The sequence below is a fragment of the Echeneis naucrates genome, chromosome 13, assembly GCF_900963305.1.
Source record: "Echeneis naucrates chromosome 13, fEcheNa1.1, whole genome shotgun sequence".
NCBI classification, from domain to species: Eukaryota; Metazoa; Chordata; class Actinopteri; order Carangiformes; family Echeneidae; genus Echeneis; species Echeneis naucrates.
In genome coordinates, this window is record NC_042523.1 from 18,790,045 (window position 1) to 18,817,397 (window position 27,353).

The 27,353-nt window shown below is 41.4% G+C and overlaps 1 protein-coding gene across 2 annotated transcripts in view; it reads left to right on the forward strand.

Moving 5' to 3' along the window:
* dscamb (Down syndrome cell adhesion molecule b) overlaps positions 1–20,763 on the forward strand; it is a 103,431-nt gene extending 82,668 nt beyond the window's left edge. Inside the window, exons 16-35 of one of the 2 annotated variants that reach the window (XM_029516940.1) lie at positions 267–337; positions 584–827; positions 1,453–1,599; positions 2,750–2,905; positions 3,134–3,267; positions 3,498–3,651; positions 4,036–4,153; positions 7,875–8,041; positions 8,461–8,559; positions 9,812–10,000; positions 10,191–10,481; positions 11,654–11,830; positions 12,117–12,147; positions 12,390–12,505; positions 12,614–12,763; positions 14,449–14,649; positions 15,022–15,324; positions 19,430–19,507; positions 19,673–19,837; positions 19,895–20,763. In XM_029516940.1, the coding sequence (XP_029372800.1) occupies positions 267–337; positions 584–827; positions 1,453–1,599; positions 2,750–2,905; positions 3,134–3,267; positions 3,498–3,651; positions 4,036–4,153; positions 7,875–8,041; positions 8,461–8,559; positions 9,812–10,000; positions 10,191–10,481; positions 11,654–11,830; positions 12,117–12,147; positions 12,390–12,505; positions 12,614–12,763; positions 14,449–14,649; positions 15,022–15,324; positions 19,430–19,507; positions 19,673–19,837; positions 19,895–19,998 (3,095 nt within the window). In that variant the 3' untranslated portion in view covers positions 19,999–20,763. Of the gene's footprint in view, positions 1–266; positions 338–583; positions 828–1,452; positions 1,600–2,749; positions 2,906–3,133; positions 3,268–3,497; positions 3,652–4,035; positions 4,154–7,874; positions 8,042–8,460; positions 8,560–9,811; positions 10,001–10,190; positions 10,482–11,653; positions 11,831–12,116; positions 12,148–12,389; positions 12,506–12,613; positions 12,771–14,437; positions 14,650–15,021; positions 15,325–19,429; positions 19,508–19,672; positions 19,850–19,894 lie in introns of both variants that reach the window. The other variant, XM_029516941.1, reaches the window with a different exon arrangement.
* Positions 20,764–27,353: the final 6,590 nt, after the last annotated feature.

Below are 27,353 nucleotides of genomic sequence, written 5' to 3' on the forward strand. Positions count from 1 at the left end.
ATCATTTGTAACATAATTTTAAAGGTTAAAGTGGATGATAACACATTTTTTTGTTGCCCCCCCCCCAAAGAAATCATTACTAAGCTGAGGTTGAAACTGTAAAGTGCATAAACGAGCAAGAGCGTGAGGTAAAAATGTATTCTTAACTCAATAGCACCATCTTGTGAAATCTAGAGAGATGAAACACGGGTTGCTTCCTCTGTGGTAGATCATCTCCAATTTAAATACAGGCGTGCAGTAATAGTGAATGATGTGCTTTGTTACAGCTCCTGATGGCCCGCCGCAAGATGTCACTCTGGAGTCCACCTCCCCGCAGAGCATCAAAGTTTCATGGAAGGTGCAGTCCCCATGTTTTAAATGAGCTGAGGCGCTGAAGGAGATAGACCACCAGATTCTACTGTTTTCTTTTGGGGTGTTTTTTTTTTTTTCTTTTTAGCTGTCAACAGCAACAATACATGTGCAAGATAATGAGGATTTCAACAAATAATAAATAAAAGATTTTTGCAGCCAGATAAATGTGACTAGAAATGGCAACCTTACGTCATGAGTTGCGAGGCTTACTAACCACTTTCCCATTTTGCAGCCTCCTCAGAAGCAACTGCAAAACGGTGTGATCCGCGGCTACCAGGTGGGCTACAGGGAGTACAGCCCCGGTGGGAGCCACCAGTTCAGCATCATCAGTGTGGACACAACAGGAGACACCACGGAGAGCATTGTGCTGGACAACCTGAAGAAGTTTACTCAGTACAGTGTGGTGGTGCAGGCTGCAAACAGGGCAGGCACAGGGCCGTCCTCCCAGCAGGTCGTCACCAAAACTCTTGAGGACGGTAAGCAGAGGATGAGGATCGATTTGGTATATCGTGCATCACACACGTGTTGAAGTCCATTTCTCCATTTTAGACACACACACACACACACACACACATCACACCCTGGCCTTTTAGGCACATTATTGTGTAAAGGCTACCATCTACTGGATGTGATTTTAACTACATCATATGATGAACGTCATCTTATGCCCCCTGCCGAGTCCTTGTTTTTGCGCCTCTAAAAACAACCCCATTCATCCAAAAATAATACGTTGAACTGTTTTGTTTTGGATGATATTGTTATTTTTGTTCTTTGTTTTTTAATGATATCCTCCATTAGATCAGTCTGCATCATGAAAATACAATGTGTGTTATTTGCAATAGTCATCAAGGAGTTTCGGGATGTCGCTTTCATCATTTATAAAACATGATGCAACTTTGATAGAGGTTGCAGTGATTGTACAAAAGGGATTCTTTCACTGCTCAAGAAAATCTGTGTAACTGATGTTTTATTGTTCATATGTCTAAACTGAGCTTTTTGTGTACTCTGGATACACGAAGGTGCTTGACTTAACAATTCCTTGTAGTGCCACTTAAAAACCTTCAACTCCTTTTATATTTTCTCCTGCTGTGTCTTGGGTAGTGCCATCACGGCCTCCTGAAAATGTGCTGGCTGTGGCCAAGTCTCCAGAGGTCATCTCACTGTCCTGGATGCCGCTGCCCAGAGAGGCTCTCAATGGAAACCTACAGGGCTACAGAGTCATCTACTGGGCCAACCTGCCTGATGGAGGTATCAGCATTTTAGCATTCAAACACTAATGATTTTTCGATCAGTGCAGCCTAATTACCATTTAATTCAATAATGGAAAGTTACCTGATTTGTCTTTCATTTTGTCTTTTGTTTTCCATTGCTTGTTGCTATGGTTCATCCACTAGGGGAGGCTGTGGTATTGTCATGCTGTTGTGCGCTGTTGTGCATGTTACAGAGGTTTTCTAATCTAAATAATTGAAGATATGTTTTGTGTGTGTGTGTGCGTATTTTCTTCTTTCATGAAATGTTTCCCAGAATTTTTAGATGTACCCAGCTATTTCCTGATTATTGACCGACAGCAGCTGGCCTTAGACAGTTGTAGTCATAACTCTGTGTACTGCAGATTTCACCCACCTGTCTCACAATGTAGTTTTCAAACCCCAATAATTTTCACTTTAAACATACATTTTTGATCTCAGGTAGTTTAACAGTATCCATCTAAAAGGTATATACTGATTTTCATCATTCAACATTGATTATATGATTTGCATACATTTTTTTTTTACCAAATTACAATATGAGAGAAAACGCTGATCAACAATAAATATACTAAGTCTGCATTGCACAGAGGGAGTATTCGTGGCTGTGTTTTTCCCTTGAATGTATACCATGCTTTATAGCAGTGATCCGGCCTGCAGTCTGGCTTGTCCCATCAATAATTCACAATGCAATAACTCTAGCCAGACCGTTGTCTCAGCTTTGAGTGGCAGGACACAAAAAGGGTGGAGGCAAGGAGAGCAAAAATTGGAGCAAAATGAAAAGTGGAATCCCATGATGCCACTTTTATTGGTTCTGGACACATAAAGCACACCAGTGCTCGACACACATTAACTATACTGTATAATCAAAACATTTTTGGTTGATTTTCTCAGAAGACTTGAAGAAAATTAGCTTTCGGATAAAATGAGATGAGAAATTAAGATTAGCAGTGAACAGTACCTAACGGGAACTTGAGGCAACTTTGAGCAAAATTTCAGATCAATAACAATCACAGGAGACCAGAATTGCCATTTCTTTATGGTGCTAAATGAATTGTTGTCGGTATTAGTATACATATTTATCTACGTAAGCTGCACCATATCATTACAGTGTGCCTAATTTTTGTAACATGACTCTCCTCTTATGTTAGAACTGGGAGAGATCAGGAATGTGACTACGAATCAACCGTCCCTGGAGCTGGATGGCTTGGAGAAGTACACCAACTACAGCATTCAGGTCTTAGCCTTCACCAACGCTGGAGATGGTGTCCGGAGTGAGCAGATCTACGTGCGCACAAAAGAAGATGGTACATGAAACATAATCCCATTTCCACTATTCAGTGCAGTTCAGTTGCCAAAGAAAAAAAAACACTGAACTAAAACTGAACAGTAAAGTCAAGATAAGAACATTTTGTCATGATCTCATCGAAATCATAAAACATATTTTTAATCAGCTGTGCTTTTCTTCACCAAACCACATTGCACATTGTATGTTTGTGTGCCCCTGAATACGGACGTGTTTTCTTTTCCGTTAGTTCCTGGTCCTCCAGCAGGGGTGAAGGCTGCGGCCTCCAGCAGTTCAGTGGTGTTTGTCTCCTGGCTGCCTCCTCTCAAACTCAACGGCATCATCAGGAAATACATCGTTTTCTGCTCTAACCTGCACCCGATGGTAATAGCATTTGTATTCCACAAGACTGTCAAGATTTGTCTGAGTCAGTCCAAGAATTCTGAGGTTTGATAACATAAACACCACTTAAGCTTGAATCTGTGCGTTCAGGCCTCCACAGGATGCTCTGGGTTAAACCCGGTATACGAAAGAGGGCCGTTTTGCATGTCTGTACTCTGAACAAAGATATCGCCCAATGATACATTAATCTTTCCCCTTTTTCCACTTTACAGGTGATGAGTGAGTTTGAGGCGTCTCCGGATGTATATTTCTATCGGATCCCAAACTTGGCTCGGAACAGACAGTACAGTATCTGGGTGGTGGCTGTGACTGCTGCTGGTCACGGCAACAACAGTGAGAAAATTACAGTGGAGCCTCTAGCCAAAGGTGCATCATCATATCTAAGATGGGCTTCTAATTTCCGCTCATATTTTTTTATATTTATATATATTTTTATATAATATATTATGTTTAATGTAGAATTTCCAGGACATATCACTGCTCAACTGAATCTTAATTAATAATACAAGGACATTGCTTTTGATACAAATAGTTAAAACTAAATTATTCACTAACCTAAGTTTGTACGCAAACTATGTAGGGCACCCTTTTAACCAAAAAAACAAAGATATGTATCATACGCTAATGAATGATGCATGTTTGTTTGTTTTTTCAAGGAGACTTTTTATGAATTTGTAACCTTGTGCCTAAATCACCATCTATTAGCAGCACCCAGTGAGTCTCATGTTCTTGTGGTTGTGTTATTTTTAGCTCCAGCCAGGATTTTGACCTTCAATGGAACCGTCACCACTCCCTGGATGAAAGATATTGTTTTACCATGCAAGGCTGTTGGAGATCCTCCCCCCACCATCAAGTGGCTCAAAGGAAAGTAAGTTACACCCACAAAAACAAGTGTGGACAGAGTACACAACCGAACTATTTCAGTAAAAGTACAGATACTGCTTGTCAAATATTACTCCAATACAAGTAAAAGTAGCTTCGTCGGTTTTCTGTGGCCCGGTCTGTGCCGGTTGAGCTGTGTGTTACCTCGTCTTGCTGTCTTTACTATTCACCTTGATTAATGTGCTCCATGTCCAGTTCCTCCTTTGCCTCCTTTTTTGATTTTACTTCTTGTCATAGATTCAGGATGACGGCAAAAAATGGAGACGAGAATTAGTGAGTTCAGAGTCGCGGCTCCGCACGTTAGCTAGCTCAGCTTATGCTAGTGTAGCTAGCTATTAGCTTGGCTCGTGGACGCTGGTAACCATGGTAACTAGCAGTCCGGGCTAATTTCCCACACCCGGAAGAGGAGAGGCGGAGTAATTGGACACATGGACCGGTGTGTCAACCGATTTGGTTCCCCCTAAGTTCCTGTTCCCCTAACGCTGATTTACTGCTGAGTCGTGCGTAGTTGCTAAGTTACCGTGCGTACTTAAGGAAGAAACACAAATAGAAACACAGCTGGGTGTACGGAAAGCAAAATGGAACAAGCCAATGTGTAGGTTACTGGTATGGTATTTATTATATAACAAAATAAATTGAGAATTTATTTGTTCGGCCATTCATTGTCAATCTTTGTGTAAATGGACGCCAGCTAGCCTAGCTGTGCGAGAGTAGCCTACGTTAAGTAAACCTCACTGCCAGATCGCATACACTAGTTAGTCACTTCGAAATGGACTGCTAGCTAACTAGTTAGCTAACTGGTTAGCATGCTAGACTGACGAACTGATGACATTATTTTTGACGTATAACGTCACTAATGCTTACCGTTCATTTGGAAACGGGCAGAGCGCCTGGGAATGAAACATTTCTGCTCCTCGGAAACACCCACAGGATAGTGTCCGTATGTTTCATAATTCACGAACTCGTTGAACACAAGTTTACCATTTTAAGAACATACACACATGACAAACGCTCATCTTGGCCTCCCGAATGTATCGACTTTGCGCCCTTTGGGAAACTGTGTTGGGAATTAGTTTATGTCCTGGGTTAGTTTCAAGTAAGGGCATGATTTATACGAAAGTCAATGATCCATTCACTGAACACTTCAAATATTTTTTCCCTGAAAGCCTACACATTATATGTTATCTCTTGCACGACATGCCCATAAAATAGGCTATAGGTCTACATAATTATCATTGATCGATCAACCAGTTAAACTGTAGCATATACACAAGAAAAATTCTGCAACAAAGCATGGTATTTATTTACTCATAAAAAATTATGAACAAGTCAACAAGCGTGGACTCGGAGCTAAGAAGTCACTTGGGATGCTGGAGCCAATCGCAGCCCCCTCTGGGTGGTACGTCATCGCGATTAGGTCAGGTGACGTAAATGTGAAATGGGGAAGTAGAGCAAAATTATGCTGCAACTCGGGTTTGGACATTTTCCTACCGAACTTCAGACAACAGGCTAGCATAGCAACAGTAACCGATGGGGGCGGGGCTTAGCGAAGGATCGGTGGCCAAACCATTTGTTGTGGGGGGATGGTAGCAAGAAAACATTTAATTTACATTTAACATTAACATATAACAACAAACAATAACATTTAATATACATAATCTTTCACTAAAATAGTTCATCTCAGTGGGTGACTTGTTCGCTTTACTGGTCTAGTCTGTGGACGTATCCTGTCTAGTCTCGGTCCGTTCCTGGAGGGGTGCCAGACCGGTCTGGTCTGGTTCGGCCTAGGTCCTGGGGGGGCGCCGTATCTGCATTAGCCCAGTCCATTACTCGCAACCAATTAACTCCGTAGACACGTTCAGGTGCCCACACCGGGAATGGACCATTACATACATATACATTACATTTATATTCATATATATTTTACATATATATACACATTACATACATACATTACATTTATATAGTTAGGGTTACACTAAGTCATACAATCATCATTACATTACATCATACACATTAATATTACATTGTACATTTACAATGTACGAACCCATATCGGAATCGAACCCCTCCCACCTAGGTGCGGGGCGGCAGCGTTACCGCTGCGCCACAGCGCTGCTCGAGTTGTAGCAAACATTTGCGCTACTTCACCATTTCACATTTACGTCACCTGACCTAACCGTGATGACGTGCCACCCAGAGGGGGCTGCGATTGGCTCCAGCATCCCACGTGACCTCTTCTTCCTAGCTCCGAGTCCACGCCTGTTGACTTGTTCATAATTTTTTTATGAGTAAATAAATACCATGCTTTGTTGCAGAATTTTTCTTGTGTATATGCTCCAGTTTAACTGGTTGATCGATCAATGATCATTATGTAGACCTATAGCCTATTTTATGGGCATGTCGTGCAAGATATAACAGATAATGTGTAGGCTTTCAGGGAGAAAATATTTGAAGTGTTCAGTGAATGGATCATTGACTTTCGTATAAATCATGCCCTTACTTGAAACTAACCCAGGACATAAACTAATTCCCAACACAGTTTCCCAAAGGGCGCAAAGTCGATACATTCGGGAGGCCAAGATGAGCGTTTGTCATGTGAGTGTATGTTCTTAAAATGGACAAACTTGTGTTCAACGAGTTCGTGAATTATGAAACATACGGACACTATCCGGTGGGTGTTTCCGAGGAGCAGAAATGTGTCATTCCCAGGCGCTCTGTCCGTTTCCAAATGAACGGGAAGCAATAGTAACGTTATATGTCAAAAATAATGTCATCAATCCGTCAGTCGAGCATGCTAACTAGTTAGCTAACTAGTTAGCTAGCAGTCCATTTCGAAGCGACTAACTAGTGTAAATGATCTGGCAGTGAGGTTTACTTAACGTAGGCTACTCTCGCACAGCTAGGCTAGCTGGCATCCATTTACACAAAGATTGACAATGAATGGCCGAACAAATGCATTCTCAATTTATTTTGTTATATAATAAATACCATACCAGTAACCTACACATTGGCTTGTTCCATGTCGCTTTCCGTACACCCAGCTGTGTTTCTATTTGCGTTTCTTCTTTAAGTACGCACGGTAACTTAGCAACTACGCACGACTCAGCAGTAAATCAGCGTAAAGGGGAACAGGAATTTAGGGGGAACCAAATCGGTTGACACACCGGCTTCATTCAGTTATTTTTTTATTTTATTTTATCCTTCAGACATCACAACACAGTGCTTTTATGAGTTTCTTCACACTGACTATACTTCTGGCGTGACTACTCACACCATTCACCGGAGAGAGGGACAAACACGCAACACAACATGGCTACGTGCTGAGTTGGTGATAGACATTTTACACCTAACCCTAATCCCAGGTAGGATGAGGATTACACATCGTGGCCATATTCTGACCTGGACGATTACAAAAAAAAAAAAAAAAAAAACGATTACAATTAAAAACAATGAACGGGTAATGGCCGACTAGTAACGAGAGCATCGATAGAAATGTAGTGGAGTAAAAAGTAAAAGTATCCCCCAAAAATAATACTCAAGTAAAGTACAGATACTCAAAAACTATGCTTAAGTACAGCACTCAAGTGAATTGACTTTGTCACTGTCCACCACCGCTGCTCAGTACAGCTGGGATGGCACACATTCAGACAGCATATTGTTTTCACCTGCAGAAATATCTCAGTTTATCGTCTCTTTTCCTCCAGCACCAATGGGACTCCGACCCCTGTGCTGGTGGACGGTCGCCGAAGCGTGCACAGCAATGGCAGCTTCATCATCCGCACGGTGAAGGCAGAGGATTCTGGCAACTATAGCTGTGTGGCCAGCAACAACTGGGGGTCCGATGAGATCACACTTAACCTGCAGGTCCAAGGCAAGTTGTCGTACCGCAGAAGATACTGGACAGTTGATGGTTACGCAAAACAAGGCTCAAATATCTCAGTGAGACTCCCACAGCTTTGAAACTATATCACGGTGAAATCCTGCAATTTTCTAAGGAAGCTGCAATTTGAGGGGAAAATGTTATATTAGTGTTTTATGTTTTGTTTAGTTTTTTTAAGAATGACTCAGAGAGAGATTAGAGCAATAATTGACCTCATCCTACATGTACTGCTCTACTAGCTCAGCGCAATAAGTACAGTCAAATTAACACGTCATTTACTATTTGTGTTTGTAGACTGAGCAGCTCCCAGGTTATGTAATAAATGGCCTTCTATTTTCATTCTTTTTGGCTACCAGCATAACTCTGTACGCACAACCATGCAATGAAATTTTTGTGTCTCATATCCACAGTTCCTCCTGACCAGCCTCGCCTCACGGTTACCAAGACGACCACCACGTCAATCACATTGTCATGGATACCTGGAGACAACGGAGGGAGCTCAATCAGAGGTGAGTGCGACAGACGTACAACAAATGAGTTCGTAACACCACAGCGAACATTTTCATTCCAGCTACAGGTGACGTACACGTGGACAAATACGTTTCAACTACATGCATTACCTTTCATATAGAAACAATCACCTCCTCTCACCTACCTATGATAAGCAATGTCACACCCTCCTTCACTGTGGTCTAACATGTCTGTTCTTGTCCCTGTTTCTCATTAAGTGCCGGTAAGGTTGGATACCCGAGTCCTGAAGGGTAGATTAAAAAGCAGCAGGGAAGATTAGGGCTGTTTAAGTGGGAGATTAAAGTGCTCCATCTTAAAGAAAGCACAATCAGAGTGAGACTATTTGTGGCGATTTATCATTGCTTCTAATCACGGAGCTCCTTTCTTTGGAGTTGTAGTCACCATAAAAGCTGCTCGTGATTGCTTCTCTGTGATATTTGTTTTGTTTCCTTGCTCAGGCCATCATCCATCACCAAAATACACACACTTCATCTTACAATTGTATATTTTTAATGAGACTGGTGGCGTGCTGTGGGGATGGAAACGCTGTCAGTCTGCTCTCAGACTGTCACCACAACACATTTGCCCAGACAGCTATAAATGGATAACTATTGGCTCAATCTCCCATGAAACAAATATTAATGCTGGCCAGAGGATGAATTTATTCATCTTAATGACGATAATGAGTTCTGGCTTTTCATTTAGTGCTCCTACTGACAAGTCTAATCTTAACTAATGACCATAGTGCTGTTAGCAGAAGTAAAAGATAATGAGGGTTTCCACAAGTAACTTATATACTTTTCAGCTAAAATTATATGAAAGGAAGACTTGTCTAAGAATTTACAAAAATTGAACAAACATTTAAGTGTCATTACCTTGATTAATGGATTTAAATTGATGACAGTCATCTGTGATTGTTGCTTTACATTTTTGTTTGCATACATTTTCACTCATAATTACATCATGGTTTTAGATCAGAGTAATATTTTATTGTTGTAATCTGGTAAACAGCATTTAGTTGGATTACAGTTTTGCTGGGCCAAAAATTTTGGTATCGACTTTTACTCCTGTTATTCGCTCTTCAGGCTTCACACAAAATGTTTTCTCACATCCAAATGTGATCGCATCCAAATAGGGTTATCGACAGAGATAAAAACCGTATTTACTGCCCATCCAATAGTGGGCAAACACATAATGTGAACAATTGTTTGGCCATGTTTTCCTTACCCAATTTATCCCTTCCCCTCCCAGGTTACATCTTGCAGTATTCTGAAGACAACAGTGAACAGTGGGGCAGTTTCCCGATCAGCCCGAGTGAGCGCTCATACCGTCTGGAGAACCTCAAGTGTGGTACCTGGTACAAATTCACCCTTACAGCCCAGAATGCAGTGGGACCAGGGCGCATTAGTGAGATAATTGAAGCCAAGACACATGGGAAAGGTAAAGAGCGTCCCACTTAAGAACTACTATCTGAGTTCTCATGTTCTCCTTCTTGTCATAAAGTTTATTTCTATTACAAAACACCTCATAAATGCTAAAATATAGAACAAATTAAGGTAAACATCCTTATGCAGTTATTTTACATTAAAAAAATGTAGTAGTTTTACTCTATTGCCCGTCTTCCCTGCAGAACCCCAGTTTGCCAAAGAACATGAACTCTTCACCAGCATCAACTCCACCAGGGCCAGGCTCAACCTGGTTGGCTGGAACAATGGTGGCTGTCCAATCACCTCATTCATACTGGAGTACCGAGCGGTGGACTCGGCCACCTGGACTACGGCCCAGCGCACATCGCTGACCAAGAGCTACATCCTGTACGACTTGCAGGAGGCAACCTGGTATGAACTGCAGATGAAGGTCACCAACAGCGCCGGCTCAGCAGAAAAGAGGATCACCTTTGCTACTCTTAATGCTGATGGAAGTGAGTTTGGATTGAACAGAGTTGCACAGATTTCAAGGATCATGGATTCAGGATAGATTAAAAGTAACGAGTGGTACTGACACGGGCCGTGTAGGAATTTGTCAAAATGTAATAAGATGTAGTTTCAAAGTGAAATGTAACTAAACATGACAATTTAATTTAGTCTACAGAAAACAAAAGGGAATAGTAAACGAGCAGAAAGACAACAGACAAGGTCTTGAGGCCAGTTTCTTCATCTTTTAATGTTCTTTGATACAAGCTCTAACCTGTTTCAAATTAATAGTAGTAGTTGTTTGTAGGCCATAAAGAAAGTTTTTGGGAAACTTTCCTGTTGCTCTTAACAATAGCATAATTACACCCACAGTTAAAACCATGAGCGCCCTCTACTGCTCCTCTGTGGAAATACAGTATTTCACCATCACATTTTTCCAATTTGTATACCTGCCTGCAGTACACTATGTGCTTAAGATTATTTATGAATCGGACACAGTTGTCAGCCTTTTTATCGGCCTTTGAGCAAATTGACAGGTATCCTGAGCTGTGTAAGAAAACTGGGACGGTGTTCAGATGCTCCACAGGCTCTGCTGTAGCTTCATCTGCCACAGGCTACAGATTGCGTCAGTCACACACAAAGGAAAGGCATAAGCTCTAAAGAAGGATAGGATGTGGTGAGAGCTCTGTGGTGCGCTGAAGACTACTCATTAATTTTCTTTGAAGGGTTTTGCTGAGACGTGTAAGCTGCCTGTCAGGATATTGTTAGTGGATGTGCAGTGTGTGTGTGTGTGTGTGTCGACGCTATTGTCAGTTTCACAGAGGTTGTATAGCTCATCTCTGCTGCTGAGCAGTAGCCCAGCAGACTAACAGCTCATTACAGTTGCCAACAACCCCGGTGTCCCAACCTCAATCAGCTACAGACTTTTCAAAACTGACCACAGAAAAAATTTATATTTCAATTCTGAATTGATGCATATAGCTAGAGTACAAGAATTACACAGGTCTGCAAACAAAAAGTATTCATGCAAAAAAAAAAAACTGTTTTCAGAATTTAACTGCCAAGCATTTTTTCCTGAAAATCTCATACTGTCTTTCAGAGAAATAATTTTCAGATGAAGCCTCCTTGGAGTCTGATCATTCATTCCTAACAAAGCAAATGTGTTTTTATTCCCTTCAAGGCACCATTCCTCCCCTGCTAAAAACAGGAGACCCCATCTCAGACAACATGTCAGGCAGCGGCGGTCTAAAGATGGTGGTGACCATCACCTCTATTCTTGTGGTGGCCGTATTGGTCTTCATCATGCTTATGGTGCTAAAGAGGAGACGAAGGGAGCAGAGGCTCAAGAGACTCAGAGGTGAGTTGTAGAGTCTGTTTCAGGTTTTCCAAAAGCACACAGATGAAATTCAAATCTTTCCATGTTCATGTGCAGCTGAGTCAGATTAGGGAGATTTACATCTGTGATTAAGAAACTTAAGTATTTATCTCCTCAGGCTAGACACAGCCAAGTTGACATTTCAAACTCAACATGCTTTCTTTTCTTTTTTCTAAGAGGGGACTGATCATAATGTATTTCAACTGCTGTATCGTACGAACCATGACACTGTTATACTGTATTAACTAAGTCTTTGCTGACTTCACAGATGCCAAAAGCCTGGCAGAAATGCTGATGAGGTATGTGCACTTAATTTCAATTTATGCTCGCCACTTTCCTTAAAGCACTGGATATAAATCACAGCGCAGCCAAGAGTTACAGCACCTATCGGTAAAAATCAAATATATTACGCACAGGAAATGCTGTCCCTCTCGCCTACTTAGGGCCCCTTATCAACCTAAATGGGATTGAATTAGCATTTTTGCGATACAAGGCAAAATCACATAGCTGAAAAGTCATGAATTTTTCTCATTAATCTCAGCAAGAACACACGGACGCCAGACACAGTGAACAAGCAGCAGCAGACGTTGAGAATGCACATTGACATCCCCAGAGCCCAGCTGCTCATCGAAGAGCGGGACACCATGGAGACAATCGGTGGGACATTCAAAATGAAACCTAGTGTTCATTGTTAAGCACTGTATGACGACTTCTTTCTTTTCTGACTTGCATTATTCTGCTTCTTTCTACTTTTCTGACTCACAGATGACAGGTCCACTGTGCTGTTGACAGACAACGACTTTGGAGAGACCAACAAGCAAAAATCCTCCACAGTGACCCACACAGTCCACTACCAGTCTTTGTCCCAGGCCACCGGGCCATTGGTGGATGTGTCCGATGCCAGGCCTGGAACCAGTGAGTCCCACCACCGTCAGTGCTCAACATTTATTTCCTTCACTGCTAACATTGTTGCCTAACTGCTTAGCTGCTGCTTATGTTAATGTTAACATACTGTTGAAAGTGTTTTGTGGCTAAAGCTTTTGTTCAATCCCTCTGCGGCCATGTATCTTACTGCAAAGAAAATGTTCCTGAGTACCATAAAAGTATAAATTGCACGTTGATCCGAAGTACATGCAGGGCAAATAGCTTTTCCACCTTCTCTTAATTTAACCATAGACCTCCATCGTATGGCATGTGAGCCGCCTTCCAGCAGTGAGATTATAGAGACCCAGCAGTAGCTCTGCATGGCAACCTCTGGGCTTCTGGCTCCACTGGAGCAGAACTGATGAAGAGAAGCAATTTCCCTGCTTTTTCTTGACACGTCCTCACCTGATTGCCCTGCTCCAACTGGCCAGTTGGGCCGCTGCACACATGTACATAGAGATTTGGGCACATACACACAGATTAATGATGCAGTGAAATCATTTATCTTCATACACTGCAAATATTGGATTAATCCTGCCCTCAAGATTTGCTAATATAGTTTCATACTAATAGTAAAGAAAGACATGAAGCCTATCTTAATGGCTTAAATGTTCTGTTCGGTCAATCTCTCTCTCAAACACAAGCATTAAAGCACAAGCGGACATATGTGAATGGTTCATTTAATGTGGCCAGAGGGGCATGGACTTGCTTTGCTGACTCAGCCACTGTGTTTCTCCCGACTGTTGACCCAACACCTCCATCATTTCATCCCTCCATCCCTGCTGATGGAATAAATGTCTGACCTACTACAATTACCAGCTCTATTCTTCTCTGTGCATCTAATCCATGCTGTTTCTAAAGGGTCTTGTTCTGATTTGGCCCAGCAGTGCATACAGCAGCAGCCTGTCTGGGTCAGGCTGAATATGATACTATTTATATGTCTATGTGTAGACAGTTTGAGCTCCAGATGGATGATAATGTTCAGCGGTCACAGAAGAAGGAGATTTGTGCCACAACATAGGCAGGATCAGAGGCTTTTCTCCCTGTAATGCAACTGATCATGTACTCTTGGTCAGTGATGGGCCAAAACAACAATTATTGGCATTATCAGTGTGTTCTGACTGCATGAACGATAGAAAATAATGTAAACTCTTTAATGTAAACTTTTTCCTGCAATAAAAGATGAAAATGTTCCGTGTCTCTCAAGAGATCTAACCACAGCTGGTGAAGGCAAATAGTCTCCCTATTGGATTCAATGTCTTTGTTTGATTGGCAGTATCAATATCAATTCTGTACAATGCTGAATTATGGGTAATTATGGGTTATGAGTAATTTGGAAATGAATGAGACTGTTTGAAATGAGCATAATTCTCACAAAGATGCATTTGACAGAATGCAATTTATACTATCAAATTCCCAATGGAATGCAATTACTAACATCTATGTATTCACGGAATACTTGAATGAGTTCCAATCTAAATATAAAAACCTCCTTTTTCCCTAATTTGGCAGCTATTGAATTAAAACAAATTCATCAGACAAGGTCGGACCAAAGAGCTACTTAATGTTGTGTCTGGGTGTTTTAACAGAAAAAAACAAAAAAACTAAGAGAACAGAAATAGACTTTCTGTTTATTTCCTCACTTCACAAACAATTTTCCCCTCTGTCCCTTCTAGATCCCACTGCCAGACGCACTGCCAAAGCTGGTCCTGCCGCAGCACGGAGCCGCTATGCCAGCCAGTGGACCCTGAACAGGCCACACCCCACAAGCTCCTCACACACCCTGACCACCGACTGGAGACTCCCCACGCCACGTGCGACTGGATCTGTGGATAAGGAGAGTGACAGCTACAGTGTTAGTCCCTCACAGGACACAGGTAAGAGGAGAGCAGGGAAGATGGTGGCCATCACACCTAGCCAGGAACGGCACAGCCTCTTTTGAAATTAGATTAAAAAGTTTGGAAGTGTGACAGAAATCATGTTGCCTTTGTGAGAATGTCAAGTGTGAGAGCTTCACATTGGCTTTTATGCAAAACAAAACATTTTTGGCTGCAGTTTTCTTTTTTCCCCCCTGATTCCATTTAAACGTGCAATTTTTGGGTTTACTCTTGGCTGAAGCTTCCAGGGTGTGAATCCAAGACAAAGCAACAACATATCAACCTGTAAATGAAACTTAAACAGTCCAAAATCATAAAAAAAAAAAATAAACTGCACACAATTTATACCACAATCTAACTTGTAATCATCAGATCGAGCGCGGAGCAGTATGGTATCAACAGAGAGCGCTTCCTCCACCTATGAGGAGCTGGCCAGAGCCTATGAGCACGCAAAGATGGAAGAGCAGCTCCGCCACGCCAAATTCACCATCACCGAGTGCTTCATCTCTGACACCTCATCTGAGCAGATGACAGCAGGGACCAACGATTACACCGACAGCCTGACTTCCAGCACACCATCTGAGTCAGGCATCTGCCGCTTTACCGCTTCACCGCCCAAACCTCAGGATGTCAGCCGGGTCATGAACATGGCCGTGCCCAAGGCACACAGACCTGGTGAGGAAGTACAATTTACCACACGAAGCATTTACCCCACTGATTCAGCTGTGTGTTATACTGGGGAAAAAAAATTCGAGATCCCTTTCTCCAACGCCCATCAGAGAACAAAATTATCCATCTGTGATTAGTCACATTTAGTTTCACTACTAATGCAACAGTAGTAGTATTAGAACTTACACACTATAAAGGTGCACTATATATAGTCTTATAATTTCATTTAAATTAATTAACAATTTCAGACCAGTTAGACAGTTTGTTGTTTATGAAGGTCTCTCTTTCAATGATCCCTCAAATTCAGCTTTCATCATCTTTTAATCCAGGAGGGCATCTTGGCAGATATGCTGCTAAATATGATGTATAGTTTGTGTCTCTGTAGGACTTGAGCAGAAGCTGCTCATTGTGTATTGTCAAACCTTAGAGCCTTAACACAATAAGCAAACCCATCACACATCATGATTAGGATTATGTAATGCAGTTGCATTACCACCGCCAGAGAGGCCATTTATTATTAGAAAACATCTTATGAGTAAATTATGTTATTTTCCAACAACATGGAGTCTCTGACTCATACCTTGCATCAGTAAGTTGAGGAAACTTGCTGCCTGTGCGGTCTCCTCTCAGGTTGTAGTCTTACCTTACCTGACCCTCTCCTCCTTCAACTAGCCCTGCAGATCTATTACAAGGTCTGGCAGAGCATGCTGAATTTCTGCTGACCAAACCAAAAGTACAGGCATTTAAAAAGACATCCGTCTCCCTGATACATGTGCACACCGCATCCATCATTCCATCTCCTGTCATGTTATACTGTGTCTGGGGACACTAATAATAAGCATTGTTGGAGGTGTCCTGTCCAAACACCAGAGATGTAGGTCTGCCTGCCTGTGTGTGTGTGTGTGTGTGTGTGTGTGTGTGTGTGTGTTTATGTGTGGACATGTGGAAACATACACTTGGTTTGACCAGACAAGAGTTGCAGCCATTAGATCTGCATCTAATGTTTCCGGCCTCATTATGCTTTGAACGTTTGTACACAGAACGGCAGACTCATATCGCAAGTTCACCAAGGAGAGAGGGCAGCTAAAGGCCATCTGTCAGCCCAACCTGAAGCTATTGTCACTCAGTACAAAACAGCATTTTGCTGCCACAGTGGAGACTGTTCAGTGTAATCCCAGCCTCTTAGGCTGCTAGGCTCCGGTGTCTGTTACAGTTGAATCGCCTCTAGAGTTTCCTGCTAGGTCATCGCATGTAGAAAGTTGTGTTTTGACGTTACATAACACAAACAGTATAAATTCATAAAGTAAAAGTAAAATTCTCTATATTTCAGCTAACTGTAATAAGAACAAGATTTTCTGAGAGGTATGCAGTCACACAAACCTGAAGCTGTCCGATAAAATGTTGGATAGTTGAATGTACAGATATTATAATCACAGGATTTAATGGCTTAAGTGATGATAAGCTGTTTCTAGCCAATGTTAAGTTTTATTGTAACAATTTGTTTCCACACATGAAAATGTTGGCTGATAAACTTTGGGGCTGGACGAACGATATCACACCGCCGCTTGAACACCTTAATTCAAAACCAAATGTCATATAGGATGGCTTCCCTTTTTTTGGAAGCAGGCTCCAGGGATTTACTTCCTATTACAGGAGCATCAGTTAGGCGCCTACCAGATGAACAACGACAGTGTAGTTTTAAAACTGGAAAGGTAGTACAGAAAAGTGACATTCCCCGGTTTTTCAGAACACTGTTATTACTATCAATCACTTTTCACCTTTATAAACTTTATTAAAAGTAGGATATTAAAATGTTCTCTCCAAACTTGTAATTTCAACGTAGTCAGTCCATTAAAATCCAAACCCGGTTTGACTGACAGCTGGCGCATGACCCAACTCCAACCCCATCTCTGTCTCTATTACATGGACGTGACCCGAGCTGACCTCACCGGTCCTTCGTAAAGGTTGAAGGCAGCCAGACAGCTTCTCGCTCATCTCTCTCTCTTTCACTCTCTCATCTCATTTCACTTTACTTGTCCTCACCTAACAGAGTCTGTCTGTTTGTGCTTTTATTCTGTGGGATGATATAGTAACAGCAGATCGCCCTATGTCCTATTACAGTATGTTTGCTGGCACGTATAAACACGTAGACCTCAAAATTTGTTCTGGTAATTAAATAGCAACAGACAATCTTACTTATGATCAGTAAGTGAATAAATATTTTCTGTGTGCGCCTGTCACTCAACGTCATGCACAACATAGAGAAGTGCATCAGAAAATATTAAACCATTAACCTCCACAACACAGTGGACTGTGACGAGGATGCAACAGACATTTGTTCAGATTAATGGCGAGGCAGAGTAGCTGTTAAATTCTGGTCTCATTACTGTACGCTCTGCAATTTACAGGCTGATGAATTTTCAAACTACATTTCTAATGAGCTCCCACAGAACCACTTAAATCTATATTTAATTCAATTAACAACCCCAGCCATTCATCATCTTTGCTGGCACTTATAGGGCTTATTATAAAACACAGTAAATTATTCATTTCCCTGTTGAACCCAGAAATCCATTCTTTAATGTTACATGTTGGAAATAATCTGCAGAGAAAGCCTTATCTTTGGCTGGCATTAACACTGAGTGGCTGGAAGTGTGTGTGTCTACATACAGTTGCATTTCTCTGTGCATGTGTGGGCTGTGAACATGTGAGTGTGTCGGCACGTGTGGGAGAGAGAACGTTTAATGAAAACTGATTTTAGCTATGAATCATACTTCTCTAAACAACTGTTGATCTCTGGACCTTTTCAAGATGAATGTGAGGAAGGAGCCTACAGCCATCACTAAACCAAATTGTCTCCAGTGCAGCCCACTGGATCTAGCAATTCAACACCCTTTTCTTATGGGCCAATTTGCTAATTTCAATATGTAATCCAAGCAGTAAAAGAGATACAATTACAGTGGAGGTACTATTAACTCATTGAGCCGAATCAAAGTGTCTCCCCGTGCCTGTCCCTCGCTCTTATCCAATACCTCACACAATTATTGAGAGATTGAAGAGACAGCTTTTAATCACGCTTTATCACTCAATTACAGTATTTATTAGTTTTGTGTTTTCATGCTGGAGAGTTTAAGAATAGTCACATGTGCAGAATATTAGAGACATTGTGCCTTGAAGAAAAGATATTTGCTTCAGGTCCTGATAATTATAGATATTAAGATAACACTGTACTATTCAGCTTCCTATTGGATTATGCCCTGCACAGCTTTTTGTTGTTTTTTTGTTTTTGTTTTTTTTTACAGAAAGCAATTATTAATTCAAATAGATTCACTGTTAGAGGAGACTGGTATTTTATTAAAATAATAGTTATGCCAATCATTTTCCAAGGAAGGGCCGAGCTGAGCAAATGTAACAGTGAGAATGTGAATTAAATATAGATAGTTTAGCTGTCTATTCGGTTATTTAAAGTGGAAGGAGAAGTGATGGAGTTGGTGGAGACAAGTCAGGACGCACATACAGTATAGGAACTGCTATTGAGTGAATATCATCATTTCACCACATTTGCGATTTTGTTGTACAAATGCTCCTTGCTGTTGATAGTCTTCCAGTATATGTTGTTAATTCATTAGTGATTGTGCAGAATAAAAAAAAAATATCCATCCTATGATAATTCTTCAAATGTGACGTGGGTGCCGCAATCATATTCTTTGTTCAAAGAAATATGCATTATTTCTTTGAAAGAAATAATACATTTTCTAAAATGAATAATAATTTTGTTTGTTATGGTCAATTACATGCAGAAAAAAGCTGCCTTTCAAAATTGAATCAATAAAATAAAATGATCGTATTTTTTGCATCAACAATTGCTCAAAGGACATTATGTTCAGAAAGAGAGAGACAACTAAATGATCACCTGACATGTAGTCTTTATACTCTTTGTCTTGGTTCAGCAATTTTTGTCTCTTTCAGGTATCAATAAAAAGCCGAATAAAAAAAAATCAACTAATGCGATTATTATAAAACAACGTGATATTATTGTGCATGGAGAAGACACTGCGATGTGCCCCTGCTTTGACTGACACCTGCTTCTGTCCTTTGCCTTCCTTCCAAGGGGGAGAGCTGGTCCACTTGCCGCCTTACCTCCGTATGGACTTCCTGTTGAACCGCGGTGTGCCACTGGCAGCCCGAGGTGGAGGAGTCAGCAGCAGCAGTGGCAGCAGCAGCAGTGGAGGAGGAGGAGGAGGAGGAGGAGGTGGTGGTGGTGGTGTTGGTGGTGGAGGAGGAGGAGGAGGAGCAGGGGCAAGTGGAGTTGGTGCAGGTGCTACAGGGGAAACACGAGGTGGAGGAGGAGGAGGAGGAGCCATGGGCCAGACCTGCCTGGAACCCCAGAGGAGCCGTACCCTGAAGAGGCCACCTCCCATGGAGCCCACCCCCATGGAAGTTCCCTCACCAAGGGAGGTGCAACAGTGGCAGCCAGGAACTGCCTCCACTCTCCCCCACAGGGATGTCCGGGAGAGGGGTGAGGCCCGGGGTGAGGTCCGGGCAGAGGTCACCTCCTCAGGTGACCTTGCCCAAGCACAGGCTACCAAGCTCAGCACCTCCCAGGAGTCACTGCTGGACTCCAGAGGACATCTGAAACAGAGCAACAACCCCTATGCCAAGTCTTACACTCTGGTATAACACTGGGACACACAATGGACTGCTTCAGACAACAGGACTACTGCAGACGCCGGAGGAGGAAGGACAAGAGACAGACAGCAGGCACAGGATGGACAGTTTTCCACAACAGAAAGTGTTGTATATAGAGCCGTTTCTGACATGCGTCTGAAGTGGATGCTTTTCTTTGAGTCTGTCTTTCTTTCTTTCTCTCTTTTCTTTCTTTCCTCTGTCGCTCTTATCTGTTGCTTTCACACTTCATTTCATTCTCTCACCCCTCGCTCCTCTTCTGATGAATTTTCTCTCACAGTTTTTATTTTGTACTTGAGTATTCTTTTATTCTGAAGTGACAACATATGAGGATTGCCAAAATGATTTATTTAAATTTGAGAAAGAGAAAAAATACTATTGAATTTATATCAAGGACAATTATAGTCATTATTACTATTACTATTATTATTATATAAAAACAGAAAATATCTAAAAAACAAGAAGGGAAAGGGAGGAGGACTCTGGAGCACTCTGCAGAAGAACATTGCTTTCTTAATTTATTTTTATTTTATTGTCGCAGTGTGATGAAATCTGTGGTTGGTTTACCGAGTGGGTTTTTAGCACTATGAAGAACCAGTAGAGGAGAAGAAGAGTGATGCCAGACACGGCCGCCAATGCTGACCAATCGTAATGTTTTTCAACCTTTCTGATGACTGCATGGCGACTGAACAAATGACAATTAATAGGAATGGCTGGAAATCCCAAAAAAAAAAAAAAAAAAAAAAAGAGAGAATTTTTGTCACACTATGAAATTATACAATGTGAATATATATAAAGAGATCACTTTTATTTGTGGATATTACGGGGAAAATGATTTGGTTAATAAAGTCCTTAGTCATGTTTGCACACATCGGACTCTGATTCATGTGTGTCAAGACGCTCTCAACTTTTTCTCTCCTCCTTCCCTGTCCTTTCTTTCTGCGCTCCTTTGGACTGTTTTAAATAACCAATATATTTTTATCGTATACTTTTTACAGAGACCTGGCATTTACAGAAAAACCCCAGGTTTCATGGTTGGTAATATTTTTTTCTAATTGAAACCTGATTATTCGCGGTTTCAGTCACCATCAAAAAAACTTTCTGAAAACTGGATTTGACACTTTTTTCATTGTGGTTTAGGGCCAAAGTACATCAGTGCATTTTTTTTCCATTTAACTCATTGTTTCCCCTCCATTCCACCTCACACGTTTCACTTTAATCTTATCTCATTACCCTGATAGAGCTGACAAACAACTACACTTAAGTGCTGAAATGCTCCCCACTGTGACCTGTCAGACAATGTTGACCTTCTGTCCTGAAGACTGTGTGGTCAAAGGGTCAAACTGCTAAAAAGGCCGAAAGCACAATCCAATATATTCATTACGTGAGATCCCACCACCAAATGCAGCACCTAAAATGTCAATGATTGAGCATCGCAAGCGTCAAAAAGTGTAATTTGTGGTGTTATTCTACTAAGGCAAATTTGTTGGAGTATGGTAAGTATGGCAAATCATAAATCTACTAATCATGACGGGGGCTACTGATGTTGGCTTTGAAGGAGCTTTGTCAAGTCAGAAAATAATCCTGTTGCTGTCGCCGTGTTGTTTCTAGCGACACTGGACCCAAAAAGCGCTTGTCGGGCAGGAAAATATGAATGAAAGAGGCAACTGAGCTGCATTATGGGAGGTTCACCATCCATGTCACACTTTGCAATTCCAACACAAAAACTTTTCTTGGAACGCTATGTGCAATACAAAAAAAAAAAAAGAAGTTAGGTTAAATTTTAATCAAAATAAATAAAAAAAATACTTGGCCCAAAGCTTCAGAGATTAGTTGTTTGATGGGATAAATTTAAGACTATTATTTCTTTCGCTGTAGAGGGAACATTTTATTATTTCTTGAGGTACTACACAAATCTAGCTCAAGCACCCAAATACACATACACAAAAAAAACAATTCTTTCATCTTTACTAAGAAGGATTATTCATATCTATGAGTTACTAGCTTATTTAAATGGGTTTCATCTAAAGTAAAATTAGCAGGAGAGGATTTCTGCGACCCTGCTGGCTGTGTCCACACACCAAGATGAAAAGCTAAAGAAAAACTTTGACACAGCACAAACATTGTGTTTACAAGTTGTTGTTGATGCAGCTGCGCCTGATCAACAGATGGCGCTGTGCAGTCACTGAACTGAGTCCATTTGTTACCGTGAAGGAGTTAGTTGAGGAAAGGGGATGGTTCAGCACCAAAACTGTGTGTGACAACCTGGAGAGAGACATCAAGGGCAACCCAGCAGGCCCCTGCTGCCTGCGTCTTCCTGTGTGTGTCTGCAGGAAAACACCAACCTGGACACACTGAATTATTCATACCTGCGCTGACACTGGGACGTCGATCAGGTTTACACTGTCATGCTGAGTGCCTCAGCAACCAGAGAATGTGAATGTGGGTGGGACAGCAGCCGCAAGGAGCGAGACTGCGTGCACGTATTTACATATGCATATGGACACACACACACACACACACGTCCTATAGTAGCCCTCAGGGAAATTAACTCCACTGATGCAGATTTAAGTATTTCTGTTGTACAGCAGGAAAAAAAAACAAAAACAAAAACATATAATCCATTGTTTTATCCAGTGCTAAAGATAAACTGCCCCAGAATCATTTTCTGCATGTTTGAATACACATGTGATGTCGACCTGCTGATGAACCAGAAAAATTGAATGTGTTTATTAAAAAGAGATTCCAAGAAAATGGTGGCACTGGAGGCAAAATTGACTGTGGGTGGAGAAATAATTGAGGTATCTTTTATAAAGGTGTACATTGCCCTCACTGGTGTGTGGTAGCATAATGAAGATGGATGGCCCACCTGCACCCTGAGAATACTTTATGACTCTGCAGCTGCCCTCGTACATTAGGAAGAGGCAGGATTTGAGTGTTAGTGTGCGACTCCTGGCTGCAAGCCATTATCACACCTCCCAAAGCGATAAGCAGCCAGAGAGGGGAAACTCTGGTTTTAGGGGAAGGGAAGTTTCCAAGTCTAATAAGATTGTCTAGTACTCCCCAACCTCCTCTTTCTAATTCGCCCCCACAGTTCTGTCAGATGAGCTCAAGTACCCCGTTAGCAACACGAGCCATCACGTTGTGTTTACATTGATTTTCAGGTTACAGATATGATTGGATCTTTTATCCCTTTATCTATCTATACATATCTATAGATATATGTATTTTATGAGTTCTCCTCCATTTTTTTTTCCATTTTTCCTACTGAACTATTTAAATTTCAATTTAACATTATTATTTAAATGACACGCCCACTCCATTTATCTTTCTTATTATTTAAGCTGTTAACCAGCAACTATTGTGGATATGTAAGGAAATACTGATTTTAATTTTTTTTTTTTTTTCAAATTTAATCAGCAATCTATATCTTAGCCAAATGATAACCCGGGAAAAGTTCTCATCTGAGACTGGGAAGATTTTCATGAGCATTTTTCTTTTGACTGAGCACAGTGCGTGACAAGCGCTGTCAGTTTACAGAGGCAGGTTAGAAATAGACTAGTGCTCTCCCGACTGTGGTTCATAATGAGGTGCCTGAAGAGTTGGCAGCAGACAGGAGGGCAATTTAGAGAGCACAAAACGGAAGGACTTTCCCCCAGAGTTCATACAACACTCCCCTAATCAGTCACAGACTGACTTCTGTCTCTGCGGCCGCACGAGCACGGCTCTCCTTCGTTTCCTTGACGTCGTGCTTCATTGTGTTTACCTCTCTTTCAGACCCATTATTTTTCTCCTCTGCTTTGACCTCCCTCTCTGTCTGTCTCACATCACCGTATTGATCTGGCAGCTCACCTGTCCTTGTCCTCAGCGAAGGACTTGGAAGAGGACAAGGTGTTTCCGACTTGTAAAATTATTTCCCTTGACACGTTTTCACCACCAACTTATTATTTTTTTTTTTTTTTCTGTGTATTTCTGCCCAGGGTGGAGTCACGTCCCATGATAAACTCACAGCCGTTATGGTGTCGAATACATTCAGATTATATAATGACATGAATTAGGTTTTCTTCTTCTTCTCCTTCTTCTTAAATTGCTGATGCAGTTTTAAATTTAATTTGGGAATTAATTTGATGAATGTTCAGAAAAATAAAGCCACTGTTGCATTGTAAACGAAGAAGTGATGGTTTGGGCTCTAAATCATTAAGATAGAAGCCCTTTCTTTCCCTTTCCCAGTAATAAGAGCTGTCAGAGAAAACGCGGGGGTCGTTTGCCGCTGTTTTGTCCCTTCGCGGCACCCTTACTTTGTCGCCAATCCGTCAGCAGCTACCTGTTGTGTACGTCATGGAGGTGAACGACGCCGACGCGCTTCTGAACGGTGCGTTTTTCTTTGAGAAGTATTTCTTCTTCCTTTTTCATTCATGTGCTGCACGAGGCAGCGGAGCCACGGCGGTTAGTGCCGTTTCCTCACAGCGAGGGGGGTTCTGTGTTCGACTCCCAGGTGTAAGGCCTTTCTGCGTCCTCGCCCTTCCTTGTTTGATTCCCAGTCCATGTACAGTGGTTAAAAATGAAATGCAAAATAACCGAATTTTAAACACGCAATAAAACATCGGAATAATTGCACTTAGAATCGATTGAAATTTCGCAATTAGTGGGAATTAAAGCAAAGCAAAGCAATCGTTTCATAGCCCTGCTGCTAACGCGTCTCGCTTTTACACAAGAAATACATTTATCTGTTTTGTGATTGACACAACATGCAAATGTGTCCCAAGTTAATGACTACAATTAAATGATAGAAAGCCTTATGAAGAGAGACTGATGTCCAAAAAGCCTTTTAATTATATTTGTAATTGGTCATAGATGGTTGGGCACAGACCAGGAGTCTAATGAATGCTTTGTATTGCAGAGGAATATTGCAGCGGGCCACATAAAGAGTCAGCTTTTGATCTTTAATAAAGCCGTGTGTGGAGCCGAGCACTAATCTGACCAGTGTCTGGGGTTTGAATCTCAGTGGAGATGCTTCGTCCATTCCGGGTATTGTAATGTGCTCTAGATAAGCTTCCACCAACTGCCTCATTTATGTGTTGCTCGCATAACTGATCGGATTTGGACTCCAGCTGTCAACACAGAGACTTATCAGAAGCAGCCACTGAAGCTGGTCTCTCAAAGATTAAGTCACCTGCCCTGTTGTCATTTTGGACTTTCCAGCAGGACTGTAATAGTAGCGAACCAGATTGCAGTCAATCTTTCCGGGCATACCATTATATTTCATTATTCAACAAAGATGGATTTTGCACATTATCTGCTCAGTGATCTGCTCTCTTGCTCATTGTGTTTGACGTGTTTGAGCTCCTGAGCTGTTAAAGCGGGTGGATAAGATAACACATTACACTCCGTTCAGAAATTTGTACGGCAGTAGCAATCATAGTGGTTAATTAATTAAACAGAATTACGCAAAACATCTAAAAGATGCCGTTACAGAAACAGCAGCCATCAAACATAAAGAGAAGAAAAAAGAAATTACTACCAACAACCGAAGGTGGTTTCTTCGATCCTTCTGACATAATTAGCAGTAGCAGTTCCCAAAGCAGCTTGGTCAAATAGCTCTTACCTGCGCCGTTGCTATTTGTTTTAATCTATCAAAATACAGTATCAGCCCCAGGCAGTTGTAACTGTTGTGTTGCAGCTGTAATGCTAATGAGAATTTTACATCCATAAAAACAATAGAGATGGATGCAATTTTACCTGCACTTTCCTTTGGACTCTTTCAACAGTCATTTGTGTCCTTATGTGACTGTGCGTTGTATTTTCTAATCAGTGATGGAGGGAAATAGGAGACTGTCTGGAAATGATATTTCATGTCCCTCATTGTAGTCCAAAAATCCTGAAACTGCAGTGCTCTTTCAAATATATAATTCGGAGGGCCCAGTTTTACCTCCTAAAATTATATTCAGCAATGTGTTGGTTGATTCAAAAGTAAAAATAATGGAAACATCTTTTTTTTTATCAATACACATTTTTAATTATACAAAAAAATTAAGTCCTCCTGGCTTCCTGCATGTTCTGTGCAGCGGTTGCTGTGCAACAGACACAAAAAGCTCAATTTTGTCGCTTTGATTTTTGTCTGTTTATTAAATATTAAGTAAAAGAAAGGATTTGGAGAAAGATGACACCTGTACTATTCTTACTATGCAAGACCCGCTGAAAACATGATGTGCGTCTTGGTTTCTATATAAAGCTAAACGTAGAACTACAGTGGACCTGACAGGCCCTGAAAATTGTAAAATACACAATAATCCATCATTACAGTTCAATACGTTGATACAAGCACCCTTCAGTTAAAATGAAACCCCTCAGAACTACAACTGCTAAATAAAACACTAAGGACCTGTGCTGCCCTTGAGATCTTCTATCTCATATCCTCTTCTATCAGAACATTTCGCTCTGTATGACGTTTTTCCCTCTAATGAAGCTGGGATAAAAGACAGATGAAAAGCTTGAATGAAAGACTGTCATGAGGCACATAGGAAAGAATATGGTTTCATGAAGTTATATGAGTTTAAAAAAAAAAAAAATAAAATTCTTCGAAAAGGGATTTGTAGCTGTGAAGGTGAGGTCTCATTAGACAGGCAGAACAGCAGGTAAAAATAGCAGCTGGTTTCTGGGGTTACTTCACAATCACAAGGTTAGTAGAGCAGCGGTACTGCCAGGGGGTAAGGTTTCTAGGACAGTGTTCCAACTATGAAGATGAGAAAATAAATTCCACGATGAGCAGTGTCGGAATGAGAAGGCAGAAAGATGAAAACAGTGAAAATTATCATTATTCTTTTTTTAACAGCTGGGATCTCTCACAGAATGAGCTGACACCGAAGCAATGCCCCTCGAAGGTTTCTTTGTGTTTGCTGGGGGTTCGTTCTTCTGGCTCAGGATCTTTTGACCTATCATGTTATCGCCTTGCAGCATTTATGTTTATATTCCCACTACTGCAACGTCTCCCAGAAGCTCTCAGCATCTGACTGAGGATGTTAAGTCCTTCTGATCTGTATTTGTTCTTTGATATAACATCCTGCCAGCCAGAGCCACTGAGGAAGAGGAGGAAGTGACCTGATCTTTACCCCGCTCCTTGAATCATCTGCCTATTCTGCAGGCTTTACACTGCTCACTCGTTATGCACTAAAGCAGCTACATCTGTATCTCTCCTGTGTCTGCACTTACAGCCATGGGTCAATGGCACTCAGGAGCTTCTGAACATTACCTTCACCCTGAGGCTCAAGATCTTACTGATGAAAATGCCATGAGCTGTTCGCAGGATTAAAGATTATTGCTCAGCAGGTAAAATAACAGGACCAAAAAAA